This window comes from Fusarium graminearum, chromosome 3 (genome assembly GCF_000240135.3).
Source record: "Fusarium graminearum PH-1 chromosome 3, whole genome shotgun sequence".
Taxonomy (NCBI): domain Eukaryota; kingdom Fungi; phylum Ascomycota; class Sordariomycetes; order Hypocreales; family Nectriaceae; genus Fusarium; species Fusarium graminearum.
The window spans coordinates 6,731,846-6,759,133 of record NC_026476.1 but is presented as its reverse complement, the minus strand read 5'-3'; the positions used below and the strand labels follow the sequence as shown (position 1 = coordinate 6,759,133).

Here is a 27,288-nt window from a genome sequence, read left to right as displayed (position 1 = left end):
GCGTCTCTTATCGTCTCCATAGCGTATCTAGCTCCATCATGATATCCCATGACATAAGACTCATCGTTGAGCTATAGGTCAAATCTACAGTGATGTCTAGTACATACGACCACAGCTCGCAGAGAACTCGGGATCCCGTCCGCTCTCCCATAGATAAGCTGCGAAGCGCTGGATTAGTAGTTGGGTCGGTGACGACCAGCGAATCCCCGGTGTTGTATGTTTTTTTCTTTCCTTCTTACATTTTTGGCCATTCTATGTTGGGGGACGAGTATCTATCTAAGTATATTAGCCATCGCGTATAGCCAATTCAGAAGAATTGACTCTCTAATCCTCATATTATCATTTTGATAAAAGCTCTTGCAGTCGATCAAGACACGGGGGAGTTGTTCGAAGATGGCAGTACTGATCAAAGTTGAGAGTCATGTCTAGAGGCCCCCCATGAAGGTCAAGATGCTACTTCTACTATCACCCTGTCTAATTCACAAAAAAAACATCTCTTGGGACCCAAAAAGCCGCTGTCTCCTATAACCCATCGTCAACTTCCTTCTGGTCTTGCATAAGACTCAATTGAACCCAACTCGGACACTTGACCGAATTCCATGCGTCGACCCTCATCTCATAAACCACAAGGTTATCTTTAGATGTAGGCTTCCGATTCAAAGCAGTCGAAAAGACAGTCCCCGGTAGCCTGACGGACCTCTTTACAGACCGATCCGCATGAGCGAGGAAAGACTTCTTGTACTGTGCACATGCGCGGAGTAAGGCACTTTTGCGAGCCTCGTCCATCTTGCCATTGGTTTGCGAGTCGGGCAGTTCACGAATAGAACACGAAGCGTTGTCGCTTGATATCGTGAAATCGATTCTCAAGAGTGAAGATTGCGGCCCTTGGGTGCAACAAACCCACATGACTCTGAATGAAAAGTCGTGCATCGACATCTCCCGTTTCATCCACTCGTCGTTAGGATAAGCCAGTACAACACGGAGAGAAGACATTTGAGACGATTGCATCTTCAATAATAGTTTCACTCGTTTGGATGAGAAAAGAGACGTTGGAGAGTATCCAGTGTTGCTATCTGCAAAATATCCACTTGGATGGATGAACAGCTCAGTCGACTCAAAGAGGTTCAGGAGTGATTTCGGTACGCCGACGAGGCATGTCGACTCTGCCCTGCAGTGGACCTGGGCCAACGTCTCACGATTGTGGTCGAGAAACACACATACAAGAAGATCTTGGACTTCGTAAAAGAGCCACGCAAGAGTTGGAGCTGGCAGAGAGTGGCTCGTGGGTGTCATGACAGGAAGGCTGACATGCAGACCGCGACTTGTGAGTTCAGGAGGGTTGGGTGCTGTTCTCATGGCCTTGATACTGTCAAAGCTGCGAAAAATTCGGTCGTAGTCTTTCTGATGAAGGACCTGGTATATTGGCTTGTTTCCAATAGCCTCTTTTGAAGGATGAGCAGGTGTGTAGCTCCCCGAGTCCTGCAGCTCCTGTCCTCGCAATGGGATACTTGTCCTTGCTGTAGCAGCCTTGGAAAACTGCGCAGGTGACCAAGCCAGAAATCCAGTGGCGCGAACATAATGACTGACTGGACCATTGTCTTGCTGTAGCGTCCACGCAAAAATGCTATAGTCTTCTTCCTGTTTGAGGATCTGTTCCTGGAGTCTTAGAAACGATTTCGACCCCTCACCGTAGAGCAGGGACATGTTGACGTTGAACAGACCCAGAAGACAGTAGGCCGAATCTTCTTCTCTGGTTGTGGTTCTGGCTGAAGCCCATGACATTCGCTCGGCGATGTCGTACGTAGACGGATTCGCTCCACGAAGTACTGAGATGGGTATTCCTGTGACGCTGCCTATGCCTGAAGCAAGGCTCCTCTTTGTTCCCATGACATTCCATTCCTTGGAGCAGAGCTCAACAGTTTGTGGTGCAATCAGCTCCTGCAGTGTCCATCCTCTAGTGAACCACCTGCTTTTGTAGAACTCGACGACTGGAAAGGCCAACGTGAGGCTATTATCGGCGACGTCCTGTAAATAGGCGTAACATACAGTCGCCCTCTGATACCAGGCGTACATGGAGTTGATGGCTTTAGTGAGCTCAGCGCTACTGGACTTGTTGATACAGCAAGTATCTATCCAGACCCAATCGAAGCCATCTTGAGCTGCTTTGCTGCAGTAGCCGGTGAGTTTGGCATAGCCCTGCTTTGAGGTGGCTGCTGAAGTACCAATGTCGCTGAACAGAACTTCTTGTTCACCCCATGTGTGACTGAGTATGGCATATGGCGGGACTCGGCCAATGAACTCTTGTAGGGAGAGAGTTGAGACATTTAACAATCGCATGCTGAATGATGTTAGTGGCAAGTGGAGATTGGCGGTCAATGATGGCTTACACGTCATTCAGTCATATAATGTGTCGCGATAAACGACGATCCCTAATAGAACACTGCAAAGAAGTAAAGTAGTCAAGTCCAGATGAACTTTGTAGTATTAAGATTTGTGCACCTCTATCCTGAGATTTATGTGCAAATTGTAGAACTGAATTATATATACCCGCCGTTTCCTTCCAATCGTAGTTCATCCATCATATCATGTATGAATTAATCATTAAAAAAAGGGTCCCAACGCTTTTTAACGTCAACGTATATCGTGTCCTGGAGCCAGATATTCGTGACAAGCATGCGGTTGAATAGCTTAGAAGAAAGCAAGAACACCGATGAAGGCCAAGAGACCAGCAGGGGCGATGCGGCCGGCAGCAGCAGTGACGACGGCAGGGTTGGTGCCCTCAGGAGGAGAGCTGCCGGTAGGGTTAACGGGGACGGGGCCGGTGGTGTGAGGAGCCTCGGGGTGACCGGGCTGGGGGTACTCAGGCTTGCCGGGAGCGGGAGCAGTAGGGTGAGGAGCGGGAATCTCAGGCTTGCCGGGGTGACCGGGCTTGCCGGGGGTAGGCTGGGGGTAGTGCTCAGTCTGAGGCTTGGTGACTGTGCAAGGGCAGTCGGTGATGGTGAGAGTGGTGGGCTTGGTGACTGTGTAGGTCTTGTTGCCGTGAGTAAGAGTGGTGGGCTCAGGGCAGTAAGTGGTGATGGCAGTGAGGACCTCAGTTGTGTAGACAACGGGAGGAACGGGGATGACAGGCTTTGTGGGCTTGAGAGGGTGGCTGATGGTGCAAGGGCAGTCGGTGATGGTGAGAGTGGTCTCCTTGGTGACTGTGTAGGTCTTGTCACCGTAGGTGAGGGTGGTAGGAGCCGGGCAGTAGGTGGTGATGGCGGTCACGACCTCGGTGGTGTACTCAGTACCGTTACCGTAGGCAGCGTAGTGAGGAGTGGCATTGGCAGCTCCAATGAGGAGACCAGCAGCAGCGGCAGCCTTGAAGAAAGACATTTTGATGGATGTTTTTTTGAGGGTTGTTTTGGAGTGGTCTGACTTTTAACGAGTGAAGTGCAGAGTAGGGAAGCGAGAGTGATAACGACTGTAGCGAGTGTAGTGGTTGGAGAGAGAAGAAGCAGGAAACAGGAGAGGGAAGAGGATGTATTTATCTCAAAAGGACGCAAGTTCCTGACAGACAGATCGAGTCAAGCTGAACCGAGCCGAAGTGAACTTGAACTGGTCTGAACTGACCTGGGCTGACTGGTAGACATTCCGTCCGGTACAGCGCGCGGAGAGCGAACTAGTCTAGACTGGTCTAACCCAAGAGCTTGCATGGCATTCCAAGGAAAACCTAGACGGGACGAGCTAAACGAGGCAATTTTCCCTCTTTCTGCGCCGTAGAATGCGTCTTTGGTCCAATCATGACATGATGGAAAGTTGTTTCCTGTACCTGCACTAGAGTCGTTGGGCTGAGGTGGGTTTAATCCTGGTCTCACAATACGAGGTTCAAGGACTAACCAGGGACCAGAACCGGGGTTGTCGTGAAATGTGTGATCGGATCTTGGAGTGGCGGGTAAAAAGGCCTCGTTTGATAAGAGAAAAAGGTCTGGGGTAGCAAGGAAACAGTTAGACGTTGGCTAATTGGAGGGAACAAGAGAGTTTCGGTGGCTGTCAACGGGCAGGCAAGAATAGATACCAAGGTAGCAGTGTCAGCAGGGTCTTTTTGTTTTCATCTGCACTCAATCTTGGTGTAAACTCTGTATAGAGGGTTGCATTGCAACGGCAACGAATGAACTGTCAATGTCTACTATGTACTTCCCTACCAACGCACAAACATGACTGACAGTGATGATCCGATCAGAAGAGGAGTGGAGGAGGAGGGATGGGGCCGAGTTAGCCGGATAACCATAACAACTTTAGTGAACTGCAAACTTGGCTATAGTGGAGTTCCAAGACTCAGGTACTCCATGTTTGGCTGCTCCGGGGAACTTTTCCTGAGAATCTACCTTTTTTGACTTTTTTTTTTTTGCTCTTTTCTTACTTGTCTCTTCTTAGCGTAAACAAGAAATCCAATGACCGTCAACGGCCCCTGCAGTTGGCATCAGGCTAATGCGGTGCAGTCACACACTCTTTTTTCAGTACTCTAACCAATGATACAGAGCCGGGTCATCTTTTAGTTATCTTTTTCTTGTTTTCGTTTAGCTGTTGGTTCTCACACTCAGGCTTGGTCTGTCACGCCGTAGTGTGTCTTATCTCCCCCATCATCTACTTAAGCTTCAACCTAACTGTGCCGCTAAGAGGATATGCAAGGGGCAGGGGTTGCTGAGGTGAGATGAGCTGTTTATGTTTGGTTTTGACCCTCGGATCAGTTCATTCGGTGTTTGCCCCCGTGCTTTCCAATTCATCAATATGGTAATCCCGATTCCCTTGCTTAATGCGTGTCTGTGAATGTCTCTGTGCTCTCCCGCTTTAAACAATCGCATTGTAACTTTGTCTTAGACAAATATAATTTCCTTATGCAGAGCTCGTAAGCTGTAATTAAATATTTCCTTTTGGTGGCTTGTCGCAGAAGCCGACGTTATTTGCCTCTGGCGGTTTTGATTTGTCGTGGCTGATACAAGGCGTTGGAGCTTACCCGCCTCCTGTAAGGGAGGGACTAGAGCTGATGGGCAATCGAGATTACTGACTGGTTTTGTGATTGCTTTCCAAACTATGGACTACCTACTAACTAATTATGATCATGATTCGATAAACAAGGAGACATCATCTGCTGTTTCCATCTCAAAACTCGCGGTTGACATATATAGACTTTCCCTTGCCCTTAACCACCTCATCTACATAGTCTACGTACTTGATAGCCTCAAAGTCAGGGTAGAGATCCTTGGTGCTGAGATACCCCAGATACTTGGCACGCTCCGGGAGGTTGTCCTGACGGAACCACTCGCAGTTGATGTACTGGGGATAGACAAGTCCGAAGAAGGATGGGAGAGACTTGTCGCCTTGATCGTACGTAGCCTGGGCTGTTGAGATAGTGGTTTCAATCTCTTTCGTTGTCACCTGATTTCTGTCAGTACTTTCTATTATCCCAACATTTCTCCATGGCAACATAGACTCACTTTGTTGCGCGGGATCTCCTCGCCGGTCACTTTCTCCAAATGGCTGTGGATCTGTTCCTGCGTCCAGACCTCATTGTAGGCAAACACATACTTGTTCAGAGTACGCTCATCAGTGATGATTTTGGCCACGTACTTCCCAACGTCACGGAGATCCGTGATAGCTGAAGCATGAGAACCATCCTCGGCCATGATAGTGGTAGGAAACTTGAGGGCGTAGTCGATTTTGCCGGATGGAAGAGCTGGGAGAGACACCTGGTACCACAAGCCGACATCGATGATAGTATAGGGCAGGTAAATCTTTTTGACGTGACTTATAATGATTTCTTTCTGTGGGGTGTTAGAGGGTGATATGAATTGGTATGTTATACGTACAAAGTCTCTGAGAATCAGGACACCAGTAGGAGGGCAGCTTGGACCAAAGCCACTGGGGATAAAACGCTTCACTCCAGCTTCCTTGGCTGCGTTTGCAAGAGCAATCTCGGGAGCAGTTGAGAATGGGGCCACACCGCTGATGACGACGTCTTGTCCAGTGAGAGTCTTTACAAGCTCATCATGGTTGTGTTCAATGTTGATTGGTACAACTGAGACGCCTTGCTTTTTGATAAATTCGATCTCAGGCTTATGGAAAGAAGCAGGTCGAACAATTGCGGTCAGGTTCTACCAAGTTGTTAGTACTAAACCAAAAGCAAAGATGGAACAAGCTTACAAACGTGGTAGAGGAAGCTTTAAGGGCTGCAATGGTGGACAAGCCAACCTCGCCGTTTGCGCCGACAATAGTGACATTCATGATAGTGTTTTGTTAGTGGTAAAGACGATTGTTGAGATGAGGAGTTGTTTTGAAATTGTGATGATGTTGGTTAAAGACCATGATTGTAGGTTGTATATAATGAACCTGAAGCAACGTTTCAATATCTCCGATGATTTCTTACAAATTGTTGATTTATTGTAGAGTTTGTCATTGAAGTTGCGCTTTGTAAGTCTTGGTTGGGATTTGCTCCGCCGATATGTCGGCGGTCATGATTGACTCCACTAATCATGATGAGCCAATAGGATTCTTGGGCGGCTAGCAGCAACTACGAATATATACAACTGCTTGTTTATGTTATGCTCTTAAAGTGATTTCGTTTGTAGGCAACACTGAATCTTATTCTTGTGTGGGATGCCTTTTGTTTGTTTCAAAATGACTTTGCACTCAGAGATACAGTAAACAGTCATGATTGCGCCAAAAAAAAAATCAAAAAAAATCTTACAGTTTAACTTGCCTATCAAACATAAACAAAACGAAAAAAAGGCAATCCGTAAACATTTTGAGAGACTTGTATAAATTACCTTGTATTCTCCTTTAGGATATCTTTGTACTATTATCATCATCCTCTTCTTGGATTTCTTCAGCCCTGTCAACTCTCGATTCACACAGACAAGCTCAATATGGATATCACCATTGATAACGCCGCGACCGTCCAAGTCATAAAACAGCAGCTCGAGTGTGAGTCTTGAGTCTTTGAAATTTACTATCATCACTGATAACGCTGTTAGCCAACATCAAAGTCCTATACCCTTACGAGACTGGAATAATGGTTGCTTTCTGTCGCCGCGATGGTGGACTCTACGAAGCTTCGCTTATCAAGTTAGAAGGCACTCGGGCAGCAGTCTTGCATCGAAGCGATGAATATGGCGAAATGGAAGATGCCCTGCGAGAGCTTTTGGAGCATACCATGACTGAACTTCACCTCAAGATACGTGAAGATAACCCCGACCTTGCATATTATTAGGCAACAATAACATCCATTCATCCCAGGGCGAGGGGCGTTGATTTGACTATTTGTTACCGAGTGGAAGTGGCTGGTCTAGCTCAAGATGACTAGATGTCCCTATTGGGAGCTGTGGTGCATATCCTAGACCATTCTAGCAAGATGATGCAGAGAGGGCCATGGAAAGATGCTGCCTGAAATCAAACAGACAATTTGTCTGCGTGTCTTTTATTCACCATAGTAATCATGAATGTATCACTCAACAATTACATCAATGAACCTGACAAATGTCAATTTTTTGAACGAATCAACTCAAGCCAAGTTAAGAGTTTGCGCGCGGTAAATCTGCTGCGACTATGCCATGTAAGACAAGACAACTGTACTGATACCCCTCGAACTCTGATGACTCAGGTCCCAAATTGGCATTTGGACTTCGTCTGTAGGACCCCCAAGTATGATGGGGAATTGGAGATCCCAGGCACTTATAGCTTAACTGGATCCAGCTGTCTTTTAGTGGGATCGTGTTAAGATCATGGTTCTTTTTCTGCCAGCCCAAATTCGCGCGCGGGAGATCCACTCAAATCCAACCCAATCGTAGTAACCGCGCGGGACCCTCAAAGGATTAAGCTTACATGACATGCCCAGATCAGATATGACAGGGCTTAAAGGTTCAATTACTAACAATATGCATTCCAGAAAAGGCAACTCTCAGATCTGATGTAACGTTATGACATAGTCTCAGAGATATTATATTATCTAGATATACACGATACACACGAGTGATGGACACGAAAAACAGTATATAATCAAGACAACCTCCAGTGATATAACTTTTCATCAAACAATACAAACACTCACCATCATCACAAACTCATCAATTCAATATCCATCATGTCTAATCTCCAATACTTTCTCGTTGCTGGTGCCACAGGTCGTCAAGGCGGCGCAACAGTAGATGCCCTCCTCTCCCATCCCGATATCAAAATCAACCCAAACCAAGTCTACGCTCTTACTCGAGACGCCTCAGGCTCTGGAGCTTCCAAACTTCTACAAAAATACCCAGGCATCAACATCATCGCTGGCGACTTGAACAACCCCAAGACAATCCTCCAACAGCTGGATAAATCCATCCTTCCCAAGACTGGAATCTATCTTGCCCAAGCCCATGGGCCGACAGAAGTCTCAGATGCAAAAGACTTCATTGGTGCTGCAGCCAGCAACGGAATTCCTTACTTTGTCTACTCTTCTGTTGACCGTGGTGGTCGTGAGCTTAGTGACAATGACCCTTCGTATTGCAAGACCTTTTCCGACAAATTTCTTATCGAAAAACATCTCATAAGCGTATGTTCCAACAACAAGATGGACTACACTATCATCCGTCCCACTTGGTTTGCCGACAATGCCTGGTGGGGATTTCCCGGCGCACTTTGCATGACGGGCTGGAAGGTGAACATGAAGGGAAAGAAGATGCAAGTCACCGTGACCAAGGATATCGGCAGATGGGCTGTGGAGGGTCTTCTTCAGCCCGATAAACGTGGAATCCGAAACCAAGCTCTCAGCATTGCTAGCGAGGAGCTCAGCTTCGACGATGTTGATAAAATATTTATCAAACACACCGGAAAGGGCGTTCCAGTTACTTACAACCTCTTGACTCGTCTGTTGATCTGGCTGAGCAAGGACTTGAACACTATGTTTGGATTTATCGGCGAGAGGTCATATGGCGCAGATCTCCCCTGGTTGAGGTCACAGTTGAAGCCGACTACGTTTGAGGAATATGTCAAGAGTGATGTCCCGACAGGAAAGGTCGAGTAGGGGGCGGGTCGGTTTCTTTTGTATTCTTAGATTTCTTCTTTCCTAGTGGTAATAACATTGTTGAATTTCACAGACCACAGTGCACTGTGGTAATGATGGCCAAAAGGAAATAATGATAATGCCCTGCGAACTAACAATTCTTTAAAAGAACAAAAAAGAAGAGGCTAGTGGGTGATAGTTTTTGATACCTCTCGAACATGGGGATAATCTCACAAAAGGACACAGGTAAACCCAAAGTAAGTAGAGGACGAAAGAGAATGTAGCAGATTTGGAATCCCAAAAATGCAAAAGACAAGGAGTGGTCGAACGGGTGAAAGTGCTTAGGTTTGTTTTTAGAGAAGGCTTTTAGGTTTGTAGGTTTTTTATTTTATTTTAGGACGGATACCGCTCGACCACTCCTTGTCAAAGGTATATTGACTTGAATTTATATATAAAGGCACCCTGATCCCAAAAATCCCTTATCAATAGATATATACCTTAAGGCGGTCCCTCCATGCTCTCCACCTCGAGAGGCACGCTCAAAATCACGCCTGTCTTGGGCACACAGTTCATATACTCAAACCTCGCATCTCCTTCCTTCAACACAGAAACTTCGTGCCATGTTCTAAACTTCCTGTCCTCTCCAAAGGTCTTGTAATGTGTAAGCGCACCCCGGTATATAGCAAGGTGAGATTTGTGACTCTTGGCCCATGTCTCGAGAGCTTCAAGATTGGTAAAGAAACCCGCGCCGCAAGATTCCTTTCTGGGGACACTCTCGGAAGAAGAAGGATCTTGGTTTTGGAGGTAGCGTAGCCCAAGAGCTCCAGTGTCAGGAGAGTTTTCCCACAGGTACTCGAGACCAGATCGGAGTGTGGGCTCGAGTTTTGTGTTGTACGAATCGGCTTCTTCTTGGCCGCAGTTTTCCCAGAATTGACCTGAGCGGATGTGCGCAACGTTCTCGGCGTTTGTACCGATGAGGTACTGGCCTAGACCCTTGGGTGCTGTGGTTGGAGGAGTGTGGTCTGACGAAGGAGGAAAGAGATCATAGGCAGAATTAGGGATTCTGTCTCTGGCGGCGCCCCAGTAGGCTGATAAAGTATGTTCTGGGAACGTTGCACCGGGGAGTTTTGCGAGACCGGGCAGATATTCAAGGCCGGAGTAATTTGTCTCGAGTCTGGGATATTCTGTGACAAAGGCTTCTCGCCAGATGCCTACTGAAGCGCGGCCTGGATTTGGTAAGCGGGAGTAGATTGACTTGAGCGAAAGTCTATCTAGACTCTTCTCATATGCTGTCTTGTCGTTCCAATAGCAGACCCATATGGTTGTTTCCTGTGTATCACATCCATCAATGACAGTAAACGTCTCATGCGCCAGTGGGTCAGTATCTCCTTGTATCCATGACTGAATTATTGCAATAGATTTATCTCGAGCATCTTCAGCTTCCGGAGTATCGGAGTGTTTTTGGACTCCGATGTACGCGGTGCAGACATGCGTGACACCTGCAGGAAGGCTAAGATGCCATCGTGGGACTGGTGCACGGTGGTTTTGGGGTTTGCGTAGTGGATGGACACGTGCAGGACAAGACATGGCAGATTTCTGGTAGGTCCGCTGATGCTATCGTAAGATGGCTGCTGAGCTGTCTATGAAGGAGGTTGGCTGTTGAGTTGCGCCTATTGCGGTGGTCCTAGTGAGGGGTTGGGGCCGGTATTGGAGGCTGTCATGTCATTTGGAAGGGCGTCGTTGTTTGGAATCAACATGACACAATAATCACGCACTATGCAGCTCATTACATCTGCTGATATCAGACAGAATGAGGAATCAATTGTTTGACGATGATTCCTCATGGTGATGCTTATTGCTTCATGAATCGACAGGTGTCAAGCCACGAATAGTGCATCTCGGCTTACCTACCACTTTATATCAACGTCAGCTGATATACTCAGATTCAAGATTCACTATCAATTGAATCACTGTCATGACCAATTCGGTTCTTGTTTTTATTTACGTCGAGTCCAGTTCTTATCTCTCTTGGCATGAAACGGTCGTCACACCGGTCTCACCCGGACATCAATATAGGTACCGAAACTCAGGTAGGATCCCGTGCGATAACGGAGACAAAGCGAGTGAAGGAGAGACTCCAGCTTCGTCACGTAATTCTAGAAGCAACTTTTACAATTCCGTGTCCAGGGTCTTTTTGCCTTGTTTGTCTCTATCTTGCAGTTGTAATTGGTTGATTCGTTGTTATTGATGCACCGTCGGAAGCTGTCTCGGAAGGCGTCCCGGATACTGTACTACGAACTTAGTATTGATTGCCGGGAGCGTGTATATTTATCCCGATCAGATGATGATGAATTACAAGAGAGAGAGGGGTCAATTGAAGTTTGTCTGTATTCCTTGTCAAGTATCTTTTTGTCACCGGCAGATGTGCAGGTCAGCATTCCAGATGTTTTCTGATGTTTCTTGTTTACCAATTGCAGTAATTACTTGTCATGCATAGCGGTTGGGTTCTAATTTGATTCCATTTCTACACCATCTCTTATCATTGAAGCCTGTATTTACAGTGGGCACGGTGAACGGGGGTGTTTGACCGTCGGTTCTATGTCTTTGGCACGGTAGCTTCCCCGCAAACACCAACCTATAACCTTGCAGGCGGCTTATAGTGGGCAACAAGATGGTGATATCTCGGCATCTCGGAGCCAATTCCTTCGCACCATGATCCCGTCCGTACGCAGCCAAGATTACCATGATGCACAATCGGTTTGCGGGGGAAAAGGTTTAATAAACGACATTGTTTCTGTTTCTTACACTGCTTTCATACTTTCATCATCTATAAAAGATCCCAAACTCCCCCCTCCTTCTTAGTCTTCCTTTCTCTTTTGCAATGGCTTCATCTTCTCCAAGAAACATCATCTCAAAGAACAAAACTCCCATCGCAGCAGTCGCCGCTTTCGTGTCAGCAGCAGCAGTCCTCACTTCCATCTACAAATCTTATACATCCTACAAAATGTCTCACAACCTCCACCCCAGCATCAACAAGGGCATCACCAAGGGCTCTTCCAGTTTCTCTGGTGGCAAGCTCCGATGCAAGTGCTCTTCCAACCCCGTTGAGGTCACCCTCGGCGGTCAAGTCGCTCACAACCACGCCTGCGGCTGCTCCAAATGCTGGAAGCCTGAGGGTGCTCTCTTCTCTGTCGTCGCCGTCATCCCCCGCGACCAGGTCCAGGTCACCGCCAACGCTAACAAACTCACCATCATCGACGAGAGCGCTGCCATTCAGCGAAACGCCTGCCGTGACTGTGGTGTCCACATGTTTGGTCGCATCGAGAAGGAGCACCCCTTCAAGGGTCTTGACTTTGTCCACGTCGAGCTCTCTGACGAAAAGGGCTGGCAAGAGCCTCAGTTCGCTGCCTTTGTCTCTTCCATCATCGAGCAGGGCTTCCCCGCCGAGAAGGCCAACGAGGTCCGCTCTCAGTTCAAGGACCTTGGTCTTGAGTCCTACGATGCTCTGTCCCCTCCTTTGATGGACGCCATTGCCTCTTGGACCGCCGCCAAGGCTAAGATCTGAGTGTCTCCGTCTAGTGTAAGCCACTTTTTCAAAAAAATGAAGGGTGTGCTATGTTACAAAAAGTTGCAAATGGTGGTTAGCGGGTGTTAAGAGATCTGGTGGTGGTTGTTTTGGAAATGTACCTGGTTTGCAATTGAGAGAGAGTTGGATGGGCCATCACATACTGTGAGCCTCGAATGAGATACATGATATGGAAGGATAAGAAGAACCGCTCAAAGTTAGCATCTATCATCCTAATTTATGATTTGACGAACCACCTGGTCTTAACTGAACTTGATGTGAATCTAGAGTACACTAAACTCCAACACAATACCAGAGTAATGCCGCAGCTTTGACATATAATAAGGGGCCGACTATTGACAGTATTCACAGCTGTGCTTTAACTCTCGTTTCTCATACGACTATCACAAAGACTTTCCCAGCAATACATGTGATTAGCAGTAACAATTCCCAGAACGTGCGTCTATGGCTGACCATCTATGCCCGAATCACCCCTTAGTAAAAATCATTGATTAACTATAGCTAGCCATGATTCTGTTCTCTGATCACGGTGTGCACCTACGCAACTAGACAGCTATAACCAAATTACACCATTCATATCTCACACTCCCAGAATCCCAAAATGTCTACAGGCGGTCCTAGTATCATAATTCACCCATCCCCAGTACCAGACTCAACCATTTGTGTCTCACAATATGCCACGATCTCTACAGATGGCACATATATCAGATTCGGCCCAGCCCCAACACTAAGTATCTACGTCGTCATCGAAAAACCGAACACTGAAGGCCAATATCAGTGGTCCCTCACCTTGTACTCCAATCCACCCGAAAAGTGGAAGAACTATACAATTTTCCGAATTGGGTCAACCGACGAATGGATAGGGGCATTCCATAGTTGCGACCCGCGAGCTTTCAACACTATCGTTGAGGGTTTCAAGGTCGGTCAAATTGATATTGGCTGGCTCAATACGATAGATCAGGCGTGTAATGCGGTTGGTAGGACAGGTCGAGGGAGGCAAAACCTGTCGGTGGGGTATGTTTACCGGGTGTTGCACAAGTTGCAACTGTTTGGACTTATCACTGCGAGTACTTCCGAGGAGGTAAAGACGCGATTCATACAGTACAGGAGTGATTTTGACATAGAACAGTTACCAGCCGAGGTACTCGAAGGGAATCCAGTTCAGATGCCTGGGAGTTATCCATAATAATGGTAGTAGGACTTTGAAATTGAGCTTTAAAAGATGATGCCATATCACTTGAGAATGTCATGGTCATTTCAAGGACCTTGAATTGTAAATAAGTGTTCTTATGGCTATTTTTACATCGAGTAAACTCATAAAATCAAAATATAGATCTGGAATGTTGCGATGGAAGCCCTAATACTGTCGAGTAGCAAGTAAGGCGTTTGTTAAATTGCTTGGGCTTTAACTCCAGGTGTTGCACAAGTTGTCAATGTTGTTCTCACCAGCATCACGTCAGAGGAACTAACTGAATATATAGGTATATTTTTGCTACCAGATAAAGCATGTACTCTATGAACGATTCCCACTTAGCCCAGCGTTATAGACGTTATGCTAAAGATTATGGCCAAGACTTGTCGTTTATCTCACCATCCAATCAACACCCTGCAAATGCGAGCGAACCAATAGGAGCTGCATGAACAGGGTCCGGATCTTGTCAGCGGAGATGTCCGCGGGGGGGCAGGGCAGTAAGATCCGCGGTAGCCAAATCATTCCCGACTTATAAGCATCGGAGCCACAAGCTCGAACCAATATTAAGTCTTGCGAACCAAGCAGAGCCTGATGTTTCCGAGCAGATAAACAATTGAGTAACTGAAACTTTGAGACCTACTCAAGCGAGACGCCACATCGGACCAGTTTTTTTGCATCTTCTGCAACCACTTCTGCAACACCACCACCACCAACATACATACACACATACATACATACATACATATACGATGTGTCGCAAGGGTAGAGCAAAGGTCAAGTCTGGTTGTAAAACGTGCAAGTGAGTCATTTATATATATTCACTGTGTGATTAAAGAACAAACGCACTGACAGTCTAGACTGAGAAAAGTCAAGTGTGATGAAGGTCGTCCAGCATGTCAAAGGTGCCTCTCAACTGGTCGTACCTGTGACGGATATGGTATCTGGGGTGGAGGATCAAAGGATCTGGCTGCCAAGCAAATCCCGCGCTCCAACCCAGCCACCATCCTGGCTTCACTAAATACCCATGAGAAACTCTACTTTGACTGGTTCAAGCGCCGCACGTCCACAAAGATCTCGGCTACTTTCTCTTCAGGTTTCTGGAACACTCTTGTTTTCCAGGCTGGGTCCAGGGAGCCTGCTGTGATGCATGCGCTGCTCGCCCTGAGTTCAGCGCACAAAAAGGGCGTTGTCGAGATGGGCGCACATAGAAACTCACCCGGCGCTGAGATGAACCAACAGGAGCAGTTCACGTTGCAACAGTACGTCAAGGCTATTGGACATCTGCAGCCACACTTCTCCGCCAAGGATAGAGCTTCTTGTCGTGTGGCTCTCATCACATGCATTGTATTTGTCTGCTTGGAGTTCTTCCGCGGGCACTTTGCTACAGCTCAGCTTCACCTTAAGAACGGTCTTGACATCCTTGCCCATATGCAGGGTCTCCATGATGCTAGTTCGGGGATCCTTGCCCTGAAGCCATGTCAGGAAACCACCGATACCTGGATAGTGGAGGCCCTCTCCAGACTACACATCCAGGTCGAGCTTTTCCGACACCTCTATCATCACTCTTGTGTCATTCTGCGGCCGGCGTCTTACCCTCAGGATACTACACCTGATCGTTTCGATAATCTTAACGATGCTTGGAAGGGATTGGAGCTCGTCTATAACCAGATATTCCATCTCACTCACCGAGCCCGTCAGCAGCAGCACATAACTGCAACTGAGCAATTATCACAGCAGCTCCTCATAACAAGACTCGCCCAATGGCAGCTCATATTCCAGGAGTTCCTAAGCAGTCGCCCAGGCGGCCCAAATAGAGATATGGCAAAAGCATTCCAGGTTGTGCGCATACAGTATGCCATGGTAAACATCATGGCTGATACATGCATCCACAACAATGAGATGGTATATGACTCATGTACAGACAAGTTCATCTTGCTCATACAAGAACTGACGGGTCTTTGGGAGTCGTCTACCCACGATTATACCCTCGAGGACGAAATGCCTCTCCATGTCATGGCAACGTGCATGCCCAGGTCCATCATTGACCTTGGTTGGTTACCGGCTTTATACTTTACAGCCGTGAAATGTCGCGTGCATCGCATCCGAATTGAAGCACTTAAGCTTCTCAGAACAAGCCCTCATCGGGAGGGCATCTGGGATGCTCATATCGTTGCATGTGTCGCTAAAAAGGTCATTGAACTAGAGGAAGGGGACTTTTATGAAGGCATTGACCTGGACGATGACTTTCCCTTGAACACATCCATGCGTGATCAAGATTTCCAGATCCCACTGTTACCCAAGTATCGAAGATTGAGTGAGATTGAGACGGAGCTTTTGGGTGCTCCAATGGACAAGATTCGCTTATATGGGAAGAGAGAACAAGCGGGCATAAACAGGAGGGTTCTCTTGTCGGAGTACAGCGTGAGCGAGCAGACTTGGAATGATACCTAAGCCGGACGATTCTAATGATACACGGACAAATGAATTGTTTTCAAATAGCGACCATAGCGTGATATTGTATAATCAAAGAATAATAAATAAAATGCTTGTCTATAAGCTCAACGTGGTGTTCAGATTAAACGGTCATGCGATAAGATAAGCGCTAGCATCTCGATCCATTACCGTTTCTGAGTCGGCGCAGGGTTCCAAAGTAAACAATTAACTAACACAACCGCGGGGTACCTTGATAGCCCAGTCTAACCCGCCATCTTTACTTCTATCTATACTTTCTATTCTGTCTCTCTTTCTCTCCTCGACTCTCAACCATGGACTCTGAATCTGTCGTCTCTCAAGTCCAACGTAAGATCGAGCTACAAGCCCCAGAAGATCTCTCATACCTCATCGCAAACGTCCGTCGCGCCGCCGCCGAACGTCTAAACGAAGCTTTCCCTCCGGTCGAGGGCGCCGACGGTGAAGATGAATTGCGCAATCAAATAGAGAAGCTCGTCAATGATGTACATCATTTCTACCATAGTCTGCCATCCAAACTTAATACTGACCGATGAAACAGTATATCGACAAAACCTTCTCACTCGCATCCCCGAACCTCTCTATAAATGGCCTACCCGTCGTTGCAAATACTTTTCTGTCCGAAACCCCCGCTGAACCAGAAGCCGTCTACGAGCCTTTCGACACGCGCAAGCGCCGCCGCGTCGCAGATCTCATCACCCAGGAAGAAAAGCTCCTCGAGGACGTCGCAGCCCTCAAGCGCTCCGTGCCCGCCACTGCCGCCGCGAACCAAGCCGAACAATTGCGCGACAGTCTCAAGCGCGACGACAACATGCTGGAAGAGCGCAAGAAGCAAATTGCCGCTGAGGCTGCCGAGATCGAGTTAGACATCCAACCGCTCGAGAGGCAGGATGGCGTTGAGGCCGGGTTCCGGAACGCTGTTGAGGGCTTGGGCAGACTGAAGCGCGAAATGCCCGCCGTAGTGGCCAAGATGGAGAGAGCGCGCGTCGCCGGCGAGTATGTTGTTACGCAGGGACGATAAAAGCGCCCAACTACTTCAAACTTCGCATTTATACCCAGGGTGGCAATTCGGTCAGTTTCAGCGAGCATAGTCAGGAGTTGGGGCGCGTTGGATTAATCGGCGGTATCTACCACCACATTCGGGAAAACCACACATACGAAACATCTCGAGATCGCGTCTATTTATCGAGAACTATGAGTTTCGCGATCACAGCATTTGACGGGAGTCTAAGCACAGAAGATAGGCCTACCAGCCTATTTGATACAAATGGGGAAGAAAAGGGTCTTGCAAGTCTTTTTCGTTCACACAAACGTCACTCCGGCCTACTATCCCGTGATGTATTCTATCACTTGGTCTTCTCGCTCCGACAACTGAAACCTCGTTGTTGAAAAAAAGGTATAATAAACGAGAGAAAGTATGCGGTCTATATTAAGACACAGAGAAACCGCTCTGTCTATCTTTCATCGACATCAATCCCATCACGCATCTCCTCCTATCCTTTAAGCAGCAGCAGGGGCAGGGGCAGGAGCTGTCTGGGTGGCGTCAGCACCCTCGGCAACAGGAGCAGCCTCAGGGGCCTTTGCGGGCTCCTCAATCTCAGAGCCCTTGTTCTCGATAACATTGGCGTCCTGCTTCTTCTCCCACCAAGCAGGACGGGCAAACTCAGCCTCGTGCCAAGGACCAGCGTCGCTGTTCTCACAGCCACCCTCACACTGGCACTCACCGCCGAAGGCCTTGGGAAGGTTCTCGGCAGGGATTTGCTTAAGAAGCTCACCCTTATATCCGGATCCGAGAATGTTGATCTTGGAAACGGTGACGGGGTCCAGCCAGCCCTTAACGATGCTCCAGACAGTGGAGAAACCCCAAGGGGCGTTGATCATATACAACTTGCCAAGGCGCTCGGGGTAGTAGTTCTGAGAGATGACGGAAGCCTGCTTGACGTAGGAGTAGACCTGGGGAACCTTGCCGATGGAGACACCCTTGAGGTCCATGACAGTGCAGCATGTCTCGAGGAGGTGACCGGCCTTGCGGGAGCAAGCGGGAAGACGAGGATCGGCGACGCGCTCGTACTCGACAGCAAGGTTGGTAAGCATACGCTCGGCGGTGGTGATCTTGTACATAGCGTTCAGGTCGATACCGCCAAGAGTCTCGATGTAGATGGGTCGGCCATCCTGTACAGAGAAAAAAAAATGAATCAGCAAACAGTCCCCCTGATGAATGTGTTGATAGACTTGTCATACCTTGTCGGTCTTGTGGTAGAACTGAGTGTAGTACTTGTTGATCTCAGCCTTCTCAGGGTAGTCCCAGACAGGCACAGTCTCGTCGAGCTTGGTCTCCTTTCGCCATTTCTCGGTATCCAAGAACCTATAGTGGCGGTCAGCCCCCCTGTCGCGACCAACACATTTCTTCTTCCACCGCCATCAGATGAGCAGGAAAAGTCTTACATGGCTTTTGAGGCTTCGACATCAAACTTGCGCGCTCGGAGGAATCGAAGCTGTTAAGGTCATTAGCATCTGCTGTGTTGCATGGGCGTCGCGTAGCATAGCCCTATTTCAGGGTCCATGAAGCTTAGCTATGTCTCGTACCAGAGTCAATGTGTCCAACCGGTCGGTGCAGCCCTCTGATTCGAGCATCATGCGGAACTGTTCAAGCTTGGCAGTCTGGTCCTCTGTGAGGTAACCAGCGTGACCATCCTGCTTCTCAGCACCCTGGGCAGGGAAATCATAGTTATCGTACTTGGGGTTCGAGGCCATTGTGAAGGATAGTTAGTAGATGGTGGGGTAGATGAGGGAGGAGGGGAAAAGGAAAAAGAAACCGCAGTCAGGAAAACAGCGGAATATAAAGATTAAAAAGAGACGTGACGCAGTATGACGCCAAGAAGTTTGATGTTGATGAAGTGTTGAGGTCAAGGGGTAGATCTTCAGAATTTAAATCGCCCGTCCTAGGTGCTGAGAAGCGTAATTAAACCGTTTCTGGGCAGCTATCTGGCCTGGTCTCCCCTAGAGATGGATCTTTGCTGCGTGCTGCGGTGGGACTTCGTCATGGGTCAGAGGTAGTTCAGTTGCCTCTACCTGAAGCGGTCTAGCAGCCCACATTCCGTTGAGGGGTATCACGTGTTCCAGCATGTGCCAGAGCTACTGAGGTGCCCAAAATGACTAAACTAGCCGCTTATCTTATCATCGGTCCCACTTCCGATACTTTTTGTTAGTCGACGGCTCTTGAATTCAATGTCCGTTCATTTTCGAGTTTCGCAAAAGCCAAAATCTTGAGTCAATCATAGCGTTGCTCGCTTTCTATGGCATAATTTTTGTAGCATCATGAGGAATTCGTCCCAGCGGATCACCCTCAATGTCGCCCGCCTCTTTCATACTTCAGTCGCCGGGCCACGGCTGAGGCCTCATCGCTCATTCCATATCACATCTCTGGCTAACCTCCCACGAAATCGAAGCTTCTTTACCTCGAATCCTTACCTTTCGCAGGCCGACGATGATTACCGCCCATCACCCGATACTGGAAAGGAAGAGAAGGGTTCTTCTGCAGCAAAAAGAAAACCTACTCGATCCAACACAGCCAAGAATTCTTTGCGGCGTGTTGCTATCATAGCCCAGCAGCCAAAACGAAGTCCAACAGCGCCAGGGGGTACCAGCGATGAACCCTCCAACGTGGTCAGCGCAACCTGCGTTGCAGAGTCATTCAAGATGCCATTGGTTCTTGAGATCCTCTCGTCGCATGGCTTTGACATAGATCCGGATGGCACAAAATTCGACGCAAACGAAGTGGTCCATGCAAGAGGGGTGAACGGTGGAGACATCTTTGTCTTTCCCTCTGGTACAATCGTGACATGGTCATTGCCATCAGACGTCGTTACCAGGCAGATTATGCGTGCTGCTGAGGAAGCGCATGACATCAAACTTCGGGAGTTTGAAGATCTGGAATTTACAACCGACACAAACCGAGAAGCAAGTATACTCAAGGGCGATCTTATTGTACTCGGCACACGAAAGGAGCACAAGGAAGCCGACAAGCTAGACACTACCCTAGCAAAAGTTGCTTTCTCCTCGGGCCTTGCCCGAAGTACAAAGCTCGCCGTTCTCGAAACAGCATTGACTTCTTACTTTGAGAGCACACGCAACATCCCTGCCCTCCTTTCCCAAGGCGCCGGGATACCTCTCGGCCGTCGCTTCATCCTCCAAAAGACAGGCGAACTCCTCAGTCTCCGCGCTCGTCTCAATCACTACTCCGAGTTGACCGATTCTCTACCCGATATCTTCTGGGACACAAGCTCCGAATTGGGTCTTGAGGGGTACTATGAGCAAGTCGGTCGTGCGCTAGACGTCAACGTACGTATCCGCGCGCTGAACCAGAAAATGGACTACGCCGCCGAAATCGCCACGGTTCTTCGTGAAATGTCAAGCGAGCAGCATGGTACAAGGCTAGAGTGGATCATCATTTTGCTCATCGCTGTTGAAGTCGTCTTTGAGCTACGCCGCATCGTTCTAGAGATGATGCAGGAGCGCGAGATGGCTGCTGATCTACCAAAGCCTGCTACGCCAGTCGTGTAGATTGCTAGTCCAGGTGGATGTTCCTGTAATGCTTGGACCGTTGTACGAAAATATGTATTATTGGTGTTTATGAAAAGATAGATGATGAAAATACGGGTCAATGACTGGCCTCTGATAGATACCCCCAACTCTAGAATTGACGATCAACTCAAACTTAATCGCTCGCTATGATATGAACTTCCAAAATACAGTGATGCATCGGTATAGCAGACAGAACATACCGACAATGAGAAACAACATAAACTGTGCTCTCCATGTCTAAGAGGCAGTTTCTCTGTTGTCTACATCCTAGCCAGGGTCGACTTTGCTCCCCCGTTTATGGCCCCTTCAAATCATTCACAGCTTCACATTACTTCAACATTTTACTCATATTTCGGTCGCAGTCTTCTTATCGAGTTAAAAGAGATATTATCAACGGTAATAGTGTACCTTTTCTTTCATCTGCATACACGCGCCACTCTGGCGTTTTGATTACACAACCAGGAGTTTCCATTCCCCAGGTTAACCACTCGATGGAAAGACCCCAACTATTCTCTGCTCTTCCCTGTAATAACAAAATAAGCTCCTCGTTCCTTTTTCCCTGGTTCTCAAAAAACCAACTCCTCAAAAAACGTAGTTAATAAACACAATTCGAGAATCCACCTCTAAACGCCCAAGTGGTCTGCCTACTCGCTACTCCGCATACCCCAAGTCGTGATCGATTCTTATGACACATTCCTTTCTTCGTTCGAGTTTCCAAAGAACCACGACTACTACTATTGCGATGGCTTATGTTGCATGCCTGGAATCGGAGGGACGGGGACTGGGGTCACCTTGTGGGGAGGCGGCGGTCCTGGCGTCCCATTCATACTCGATCGTGAAGAGTTTGGTGTCGGGGGCTTCTGCTGGGCAGCGATACTTGCCCGAGCAGCTGCGAGCCTGTTGGCATCCACAACGCCCACCGAACCATTGCCTACTCCGTAACCGGGCGTGCCTGGCTGCGCAATCTTATCCGTGAACATGGCGGACCGCTCTTGGGCGGCAACACGGGCTTTCGCTTGATCGAGGATTCGCTGCTGCTGCGCCTCAGGAATAACGGTGTGGTATCCTGTAAGTCCAGGGTTCTGAGCAGGTGTTCCTTGTTGAGGGGGGTTGCTCGGGTACCTGTTCATTTGATTTCCCGCCGCTTGATTGGGCGTACCATATCGCGGAGGCTGCTGCTGCTGCATATTATTCGGCGATGCGCTGTAAGCCTGTCTATTAACGACAGGAGACATCGTGCGTTGCGGCATGCCTTGCCCGTTCGTGTAAACCCCAAAGTTAGGCTGCGCGGGGGTAGCAGCTTGCTGCTGGGGGTAGCCTGGCTGGAAAGGATATCTCTGGCTGGGAGTTCCCGGCTGAGCCGGCATCTGCCCAAACTGAGGCCTTTGTTGAGAAGCATACTGAGGCATGTTCTGGTGGCCGTAAGGAGTTTGAGCTTTTGCGACCTGTGTTGCGTACTGCGCAGGGTATCCATTAGGTCGAGAATACTGATTTGGTTGAGGAGGTCGGGCCTGGGTAGGCATAGGTCGCGGCTGAGGTTGGAAACTAGGTGTAGGTCCAGGCCTATAGTATTGCTGCTGCGACATTGAAGGGGTTCGTTGAGGGGTTGCATACTGGTTCTGGGGCGTGTGGTGCCCATAAGAAACACCCGATATACTGGGTGTGCGCTGTGGAGGTGGTCGAGCGTTCACTTGAGCAGCTTGTTGCTGGGCTCTCAAGCGAGCCTGAACACCCGCCTCGTCCTCCTCCATTACTCCCTTGTAACCATCGGTCTGAACCTGGACCTTGGTGCTGATGAGAAGATCCTCGAGTTGGTCTCCATTCAATTTGGCCACTGCAAATGGTGGTAGAGCCTTGATGATCAAGGCAAGCTGGGCCTTGAGCACCTGGTACGTAGCTTGCTCGCCCTCGGAAGGAGTCGGGCCAGGGGTAGCAAGCATGTCACCTGTAACTGGGTCGCTTGATGAACGGTTTTGCGAGTTGGGGAGGTTGAGGTTTCGAATACGCTGGTAAGAAGACAGTGTTTCGATCAAGTCGGTGACCTCTTCCAGAATCTCATCCGCCTCCTTCTCCTCGTTCGTTCGCTTAGTTCCCAAAGCCTCTTCCAATGATGGATCAACGACGGACTCGTCCCAGTTATCAATCGCTTCCTGGATAGCCTTCTCGTCTATTTCCATAGCATTATCATTATCAGTCTTCTCCTCGTCATTAGCGTTACCGAGGTATTCGACCTCAATCATGTTTTGGAAGTTCTTGTGTCCCGATCGCTGCCACCACATTCGACCCGCGACGCTGGATGGCACTAGTGCTCCTGAGTCGTCCTTACAAGGCGCAAAGCTGGAAAACGCGCCCCGGAAAAGGGATTCCATTTCGGACAGTTCGAGTTCAGTGGTCGAAGGTCGCTTTCCAGCTAGACTCTGCGCACGTTCTCGCTGTTTGTTCAAGGTCTGTGATGAAGGGGTCGCGTTGCTGTAGTCAAGGTAGTACCCTGCGGACAACTTAGTAGTAAAGTAACTAGCATTTCGAAACTTGCAGTTGTCGGTCAGTTCTGGACGATAGAAATCCAGCGTGTTGCCCTTGGCTTGCGTCTTGGGCTGCTTAGGAGGCTGCAGGGGCGGCAAAGACCGAGGTGATGAAAACAAATCTCCCAGAGTCTGAGCTCGTTCATGGGACGTTGTGGGCATGATGTGCGTTAATGATACGCCGGGGGGCAGAGCCAGATCACGCAAGTTGGCTTCATCGGAAATCGGAAGACTAGAGAATAGTCTCTTTTCCTGTGGTGCATATCCGACAACAGACAGAACCAATTCTCCCCTTTGAGGAGATGAAGGCAGCTTGGCCTCGATGGGAAGAGGATCCGAACTGATCTTGGGGTAGGCCTTTTCTCGTCGAAGAAGTTGCATGGCCTTGTCTTTGAACTCTGCGATTCGTGTTCTCAATGTACCGTCGGCCGACTCATCCTTGTCCTCGGAAGGCTGCGTCTTGATTTCCTTAAGAGCGACATGGATTGCGGACACAAGGTCATCGGCCACCTGGTCAAGATCCTCATATACATTCGCAGTAGCCTTGTCGGAGATAGTGGACGGATCGGTCGACTTCTGACGCTTTACTCGGTGATCATCTTCATCGTCACCATCAGAGGACTCGGGCAGGGGGCGCTTCAGGATGGAGGGACCGACGTCGTAGCTATCGGAGATGAGTTAGTGCACGGAACGGAGAAGTCGTTCGCGACCAAGTTGCGATGTGACAAAAAAGTTGCAATGGAAAAAGAAAAAATGGCAGGCGTACCTGCTGAGAACTTCAACGAAAGATTTTATTAAATCGCGTTGGTCCTTTTTGGGCTCTCCATTGGTAATGGTAGGTTTTTGCTGATCAACCATTTCCTCGTCGCGATCCTCATCTTCTTCTTCAACATCGCGTTTTCGCTTTCCCGGGGCAACGGGTTGCACCTTATCGATGGTAGGCGATTCTGAGGTGCCGTTGGCTTGGACGGCCGTAGGCTGGGCCATGGTCGGTGTGGTCATGATGGCTTCAAATTGAAAGCCTGGTTCGTTTTTTGTCGTCGTCGGGGCGTTGGCCGCGCCTCGTCGCGATACGCGGTAGTGTCAGTATCAGCGGTCGTGGCAGCGACAGTGGCAGTGTGTGGTAAAATGATAGTGGTAGCAGCAGCTGAAATGGTAGCGGTAGTGGATGGCAGAAACGGGTCAGGCCAGGTCCAGTCGCAATTCAATCCAGTCGCTGGTGCAACTCAAGGTAGGTAAATAATAGACTTAGTCGAGGCAGCGCAAACCAGACTTCCCTTCTCAAAGATGGCCACGACACAATCGTGCAATCGATGTAACAGGGTGTAATCGACTCGAAAATTACGCGACAAACACGTCTCGAAGCAATATCTCGAGTCAGAAAACGGGGGGGAGAGAAACGAGAGTCGTGCTTTGCTCTGCTCTGCTTGCTTGCTTCGCCTTGCGCTGGGTACGGGTCTAGGCTGGCCTGGGGGGGAAGAATGTGTCTCCTCGATCGCCAAGTACCCGACCCTTACTTGTCGCTGACCCGCGCCTGACCCACTTTAGCACCCTACATGTTGCAAAGTGAAGGCCTACAGAGCTGGGCACGTGACTGGATCCATCCAACGGTTTACCGTACCTTGCTGCACTGTACCACGCAGTCAAGTCAGGAACCAGCACTGGTGGCATGGAATTTCACAGTATGGCGTTATACTCTTAACATGCTTTTGTCATCAAATCCCGATGGTTCTTTAAAAGTCCTCACGTAAAGAAACTAAGCAATGAGTAATCAATATGGCTCTTGTTCTCATCATTTGAGCTGTTCATGATGAGCCATCTAAATACACCAGACGTGGCTGCAGGTCTAGCGTAATCATGATCATGATCATCATTAGCTCCAGCCTATAAGCTCCGATATGATCTCATCATAAACACAACACAATCAGGCACTTTCAGAGGTGTGTAAAAACCCATATAATCATATTACAGAGCATCAAGTTTGAGGAGCTATCTCCTCAATACAGCATACTCAAGTCTGTCGTAAAGTTCAAACTAGTAGTCCCCTGCTAATGTCCAAACCCATGTCCATGCTGCATATTCCCATGCGCTATCAAATAATTCATACATAAATGTTCATTTCTTACTTGGCGCGAGCCAGACCGACAGCGTTCTTGCCGAGGTCGTAGACAGAGTAGTATCGTCGGAGGAAAGCATCACCGAGGATAACAAGAGGACCCACGGGCTCGGGGAAGTCCATACCCTGGAAGGTAGAGATACAGCTGCCCTGGACCTCAAGGATGTAGTCGGTGGAGGGAAGGCTGTAGTTGGAACCAGCAAGGGTGAAAGTGATGTCGGGCAGAGAAGAAACCTTGTCGCACTCGATGGTGTACTGGCCGTTGTAGCCCTTCTTGGCGCCAATCTCCTTGTTCAGGAGCTCAGCGAGGGCGCTGGGGAGGACGTTCAGAGAAGTACCGGTGTCGAGGATAGCACCAGTGTTCTCCTGCTCAGCAACTTCGTCACCGAAAGCAATGGCATCGAGGTCAACCTCCCAGTAAGCCTTGCGACGGAGAGGAATGTACTCGAGGTCGCCAGTGTACTTGGACTTATCAACACCACCGAAAGTGGCCTCGCTCTGGCCCTCCTGACCGTCAAGGTAGAAGGCGAAGACGGGCTCGTCCAGGAGCTTCTGGTTAACCATTTGGTAGAAGGGAGGGACCATGCCGTTCACGGCAATGCGGTCGTAACCGAGACCGAGGATGCCGTCGAAGCGACCGAAAGCGAAGGCCAGACCGGGCTCCTTGGTAGCCTCAGCAAAGTCCTGGTCCTTGATCTTAAGGTCACCAATGGAAACGACATCGTTGGAGACGAAACCGGACAAGCTGCCAGAGCCGTAATGGATCTCGAACTCGCTGCCGTTCTTCTTGTAAGTTGATGAAGCAGATGAGTCGTACTTGGAGTGCAGGTAGCAGGCGATGCTGCCACACTCCTGGGAAGGAACCCAGAGGTTGGAGCTACCGGTGTCGAGGACAACCTTGAAGCTCTGGGGAGGAGTACCGATGGTGATCTCGGAGAAGTCTGGAAGAGGTCAGCTTAGGATAGCATTGATCCAATTCGATGAAACTTACACTGAGCGTTCATAAAGTTGGAAACGGGAACGGGGTGGCCACCCTCAACGCTGGGGACGTTGGTAGCAAAGGCGTAATCGGCAGCGTTCTTGGGGCGAGCAGCACCCATGTACTTCTGACCGAGGCTCTGGAGGTGGTCCTCAACGGAGTTCATAGCCTACAAATTGTGTTAGAGAGCTTCAACGGAGCGCGCATTAATGGAATTCAGTCAGTCGTACCAGCTGGTCGGCAAGAGGAACCTTGTTGAGCTTCATCTTGTGGACGCCGGCCTGAGCAGAGCCCAGAAGCGCGGCAGCGGTAAGAAGAGCGCTCTTCATGATGGCAATCGGATCGAGAATGCGACCGAGTTGGATGTGAATAAAGATGCTCGACAAAGAGTATTGCGAGCTGTGGTGTTGATGAAGAATGAAGATGCAAGATGCAAGATGCAAGATGGAGTTGGAGGGAGATAAGAGAAGATAAATGGTTGGTTAAGAAGTGAGAAAGCGGAGGAGAGAGTAACAGTAACGGAGCTCAGGTCAGTCCGAGCTGGGGGAAGCTTATTGCGCGTGCTTGCGGCCTGTTTCGGCCGCACCTGCCTGGATTCGTCAACAACGCCTCACGCCTCCAGGCCATTGAAGCCTTCCCCCTGCGAATGGCCTTGTGACTTGTCTGGCAATGACGCACCATTGCGCCTTCCCCGTCTCCACTCTCCTTGCCTGGCAACCAGCACCAGGTAAGTAGCTACCTACAAGACGCCTTCCCGCCTTAGGCATGCGTCTTTATCTGCATTGCACAAGCGCTGTCTCATCTGATCTGCGTGCGTATCA

General features: G+C 49.0%; 13 protein-coding genes and 1 non-coding gene across 14 annotated transcripts; 7 read left to right on the top strand and 7 right to left on the bottom strand.

Moving 5' to 3' along the window:
- The first annotated feature begins 105 nt into the window (after window positions 1-105).
- FGSG_20067 lies at window positions 106-221 on the top strand. The gene has a single exon (XR_893032.1). It is a non-coding gene; the product is annotated as a 5S ribosomal RNA (ribosomal RNA).
- A 301-nt stretch (window positions 222-522) lies between these two features.
- On the bottom strand, window positions 523-2,337 carry FGSG_10771 (uncharacterized protein; the record flags this gene model as incomplete). The annotated part of the gene is made up of 2 exons (XM_011327330.1): window positions 523-1,938; window positions 2,047-2,337. The coding sequence occupies 2 exons, from the start codon at window positions 2,335-2,337 to the stop codon at window positions 523-525; spliced, it is 1,707 nt and encodes a 568-aa protein (XP_011325632.1).
- Window positions 2,338-2,688: 351 nt separating this feature from the next.
- FGSG_10772 (uncharacterized protein) lies at window positions 2,689-3,375 on the bottom strand (the record flags this gene model as incomplete). Its single annotated transcript, XM_011327329.1, has 1 exon — window positions 2,689-3,375. One exon carries the CDS (start codon window positions 3,373-3,375, stop codon window positions 2,689-2,691), a length of 687 nt encoding a protein of 228 aa, XP_011325631.1.
- A 1,767-nt stretch (window positions 3,376-5,142) lies between these two features.
- On the bottom strand, window positions 5,143-6,264 carry FGSG_10773 (uncharacterized protein; the record flags this gene model as incomplete). The annotated part of the gene is made up of 4 exons (XM_011327328.1): window positions 5,143-5,418; window positions 5,478-5,804; window positions 5,850-6,134; window positions 6,184-6,264. The coding sequence occupies 4 exons, from the start codon at window positions 6,262-6,264 to the stop codon at window positions 5,143-5,145; spliced, it is 969 nt and encodes a 322-aa protein (XP_011325630.1).
- A 1,855-nt stretch (window positions 6,265-8,119) lies between these two features.
- FGSG_10774 (uncharacterized protein) lies at window positions 8,120-9,040 on the top strand (the record flags this gene model as incomplete). The annotated part of the gene is made up of 1 exon (XM_011327327.1): window positions 8,120-9,040. One exon carries the CDS (start codon window positions 8,120-8,122, stop codon window positions 9,038-9,040), a length of 921 nt encoding a protein of 306 aa, XP_011325629.1.
- A 477-nt stretch (window positions 9,041-9,517) lies between these two features.
- FGSG_10775 (uncharacterized protein) lies at window positions 9,518-10,606 on the bottom strand (the record flags this gene model as incomplete). The annotated part of the gene is made up of 1 exon (XM_011327326.1): window positions 9,518-10,606. The coding sequence occupies one exon, from the start codon at window positions 10,604-10,606 to the stop codon at window positions 9,518-9,520; it is 1,089 nt and encodes a 362-aa protein (XP_011325628.1).
- A 1,264-nt stretch (window positions 10,607-11,870) lies between these two features.
- FGSG_10776 (glutathione-dependent formaldehyde-activating enzyme) lies at window positions 11,871-12,838 on the top strand. Its single transcript, XM_011327325.1, has one exon. It carries the CDS (start codon window positions 12,024-12,026, stop codon window positions 12,582-12,584), a length of 561 nt encoding a protein of 186 aa, XP_011325627.1. The 5' UTR covers window positions 11,871-12,023; the 3' UTR covers window positions 12,585-12,838.
- Window positions 12,839-13,206: 368 nt separating this feature from the next.
- FGSG_10777 (uncharacterized protein) lies at window positions 13,207-13,966 on the top strand (the record flags this gene model as incomplete). The annotated part of the gene is made up of 2 exons (XM_011327324.1): window positions 13,207-13,619; window positions 13,939-13,966. 2 exons carry the CDS (start codon window positions 13,207-13,209, stop codon window positions 13,964-13,966), a joined length of 441 nt encoding a protein of 146 aa, XP_011325626.1.
- Window positions 13,967-14,546: 580 nt separating this feature from the next.
- Window positions 14,547-16,248, top strand: FGSG_13920 (uncharacterized protein; the record flags this gene model as incomplete). The annotated part of the gene is made up of 2 exons (XM_011327323.1): window positions 14,547-14,583; window positions 14,666-16,248. 2 exons carry the CDS (start codon window positions 14,547-14,549, stop codon window positions 16,246-16,248), a joined length of 1,620 nt encoding a protein of 539 aa, XP_011325625.1.
- A 314-nt stretch (window positions 16,249-16,562) lies between these two features.
- Window positions 16,563-17,287, top strand: FGSG_10778 (uncharacterized protein; the record flags this gene model as incomplete). The annotated part of the gene is made up of 2 exons (XM_011327322.1): window positions 16,563-16,751; window positions 16,808-17,287. 2 exons carry the CDS (start codon window positions 16,563-16,565, stop codon window positions 17,285-17,287), a joined length of 669 nt encoding a protein of 222 aa, XP_011325624.1.
- Window positions 17,288-17,450: 163 nt separating this feature from the next.
- Window positions 17,451-19,209, bottom strand: FGSG_10779 (SEC14 cytosolic factor). Its single transcript, XM_011327321.1, has 4 exons — window positions 18,853-19,209; window positions 18,712-18,761; window positions 18,508-18,631; window positions 17,451-18,438 (listed from the first exon to the last, which is right to left on the bottom strand). Exons 1-4 carry the CDS (start codon window positions 19,018-19,020, stop codon window positions 17,767-17,769), a joined length of 1,014 nt encoding a protein of 337 aa, XP_011325623.1. The 5' UTR covers window positions 19,021-19,209; the 3' UTR covers window positions 17,451-17,766.
- Window positions 19,210-19,584: 375 nt separating this feature from the next.
- FGSG_10780 (uncharacterized protein) lies at window positions 19,585-20,829 on the top strand (the record flags this gene model as incomplete). Its single annotated transcript, XM_011327320.1, has 1 exon — window positions 19,585-20,829. One exon carries the CDS (start codon window positions 19,585-19,587, stop codon window positions 20,827-20,829), a length of 1,245 nt encoding a protein of 414 aa, XP_011325622.1.
- Window positions 20,830-21,230: 401 nt separating this feature from the next.
- Window positions 21,231-24,374, bottom strand: FGSG_10781 (uncharacterized protein; the record flags this gene model as incomplete). The annotated part of the gene is made up of 2 exons (XM_011327319.1): window positions 21,231-24,036; window positions 24,139-24,374. The coding sequence occupies 2 exons, from the start codon at window positions 24,372-24,374 to the stop codon at window positions 21,585-21,587; spliced, it is 2,688 nt and encodes an 895-aa protein (XP_011325621.1). The 3' UTR covers window positions 21,231-21,584.
- Window positions 24,375-25,316: 942 nt separating this feature from the next.
- Window positions 25,317-26,923, bottom strand: FGSG_10782 (vacuolar protease A precursor). The gene is made up of 3 exons (XM_011327318.1): window positions 26,698-26,923; window positions 26,480-26,636; window positions 25,317-26,429 (listed from the first exon to the last, which is right to left on the bottom strand). Exons 1-3 carry the CDS (start codon window positions 26,794-26,796, stop codon window positions 25,495-25,497), a joined length of 1,191 nt encoding a protein of 396 aa, XP_011325620.1. The 5' UTR covers window positions 26,797-26,923; the 3' UTR covers window positions 25,317-25,494.
- Between the last annotated feature and the right edge of the window lie 365 nt (window positions 26,924-27,288).

Coding starts and splice junctions, on each gene's coding strand:
- FGSG_10782 (XM_011327318.1), bottom strand. CDS start 26,796: ATGAAGAGCGCTCTTCTTACCGCTGCCGCGCTTCTGGGCTCTGCTCAG. Junction 26,637..26,697: donor TTCCTCTTGCCGACCAGCTG/GTACGACTGACT, acceptor CACAATTTGTAG/GCTATGAACTCCGTTGAGGA. Junction 26,430..26,479: donor CAACTTTATGAACGCTCAGT/GTAAGTTTCATC, acceptor GACCTCTTCCAG/ACTTCTCCGAGATCACCATC.
- FGSG_10779 (XM_011327321.1), bottom strand. CDS start 19,020: ATGGCCTCGAACCCCAAGTACGATAACTATGATTTCCCTGCCCAGGGT. Junction 18,632..18,711: donor GTCGAAGCCTCAAAAGCCAT/GTAAGACTTTTC, acceptor CCGCCACTATAG/GTTCTTGGATACCGAGAAAT. Junction 18,439..18,507: donor TCTACCACAAGACCGACAAG/GTATGACAAGTC, acceptor TTCTCTGTACAG/GATGGCCGACCCATCTACAT.
- FGSG_10776 (XM_011327325.1), top strand. CDS start 12,024: ATGTCTCACAACCTCCACCCCAGCATCAACAAGGGCATCACCAAGGGC.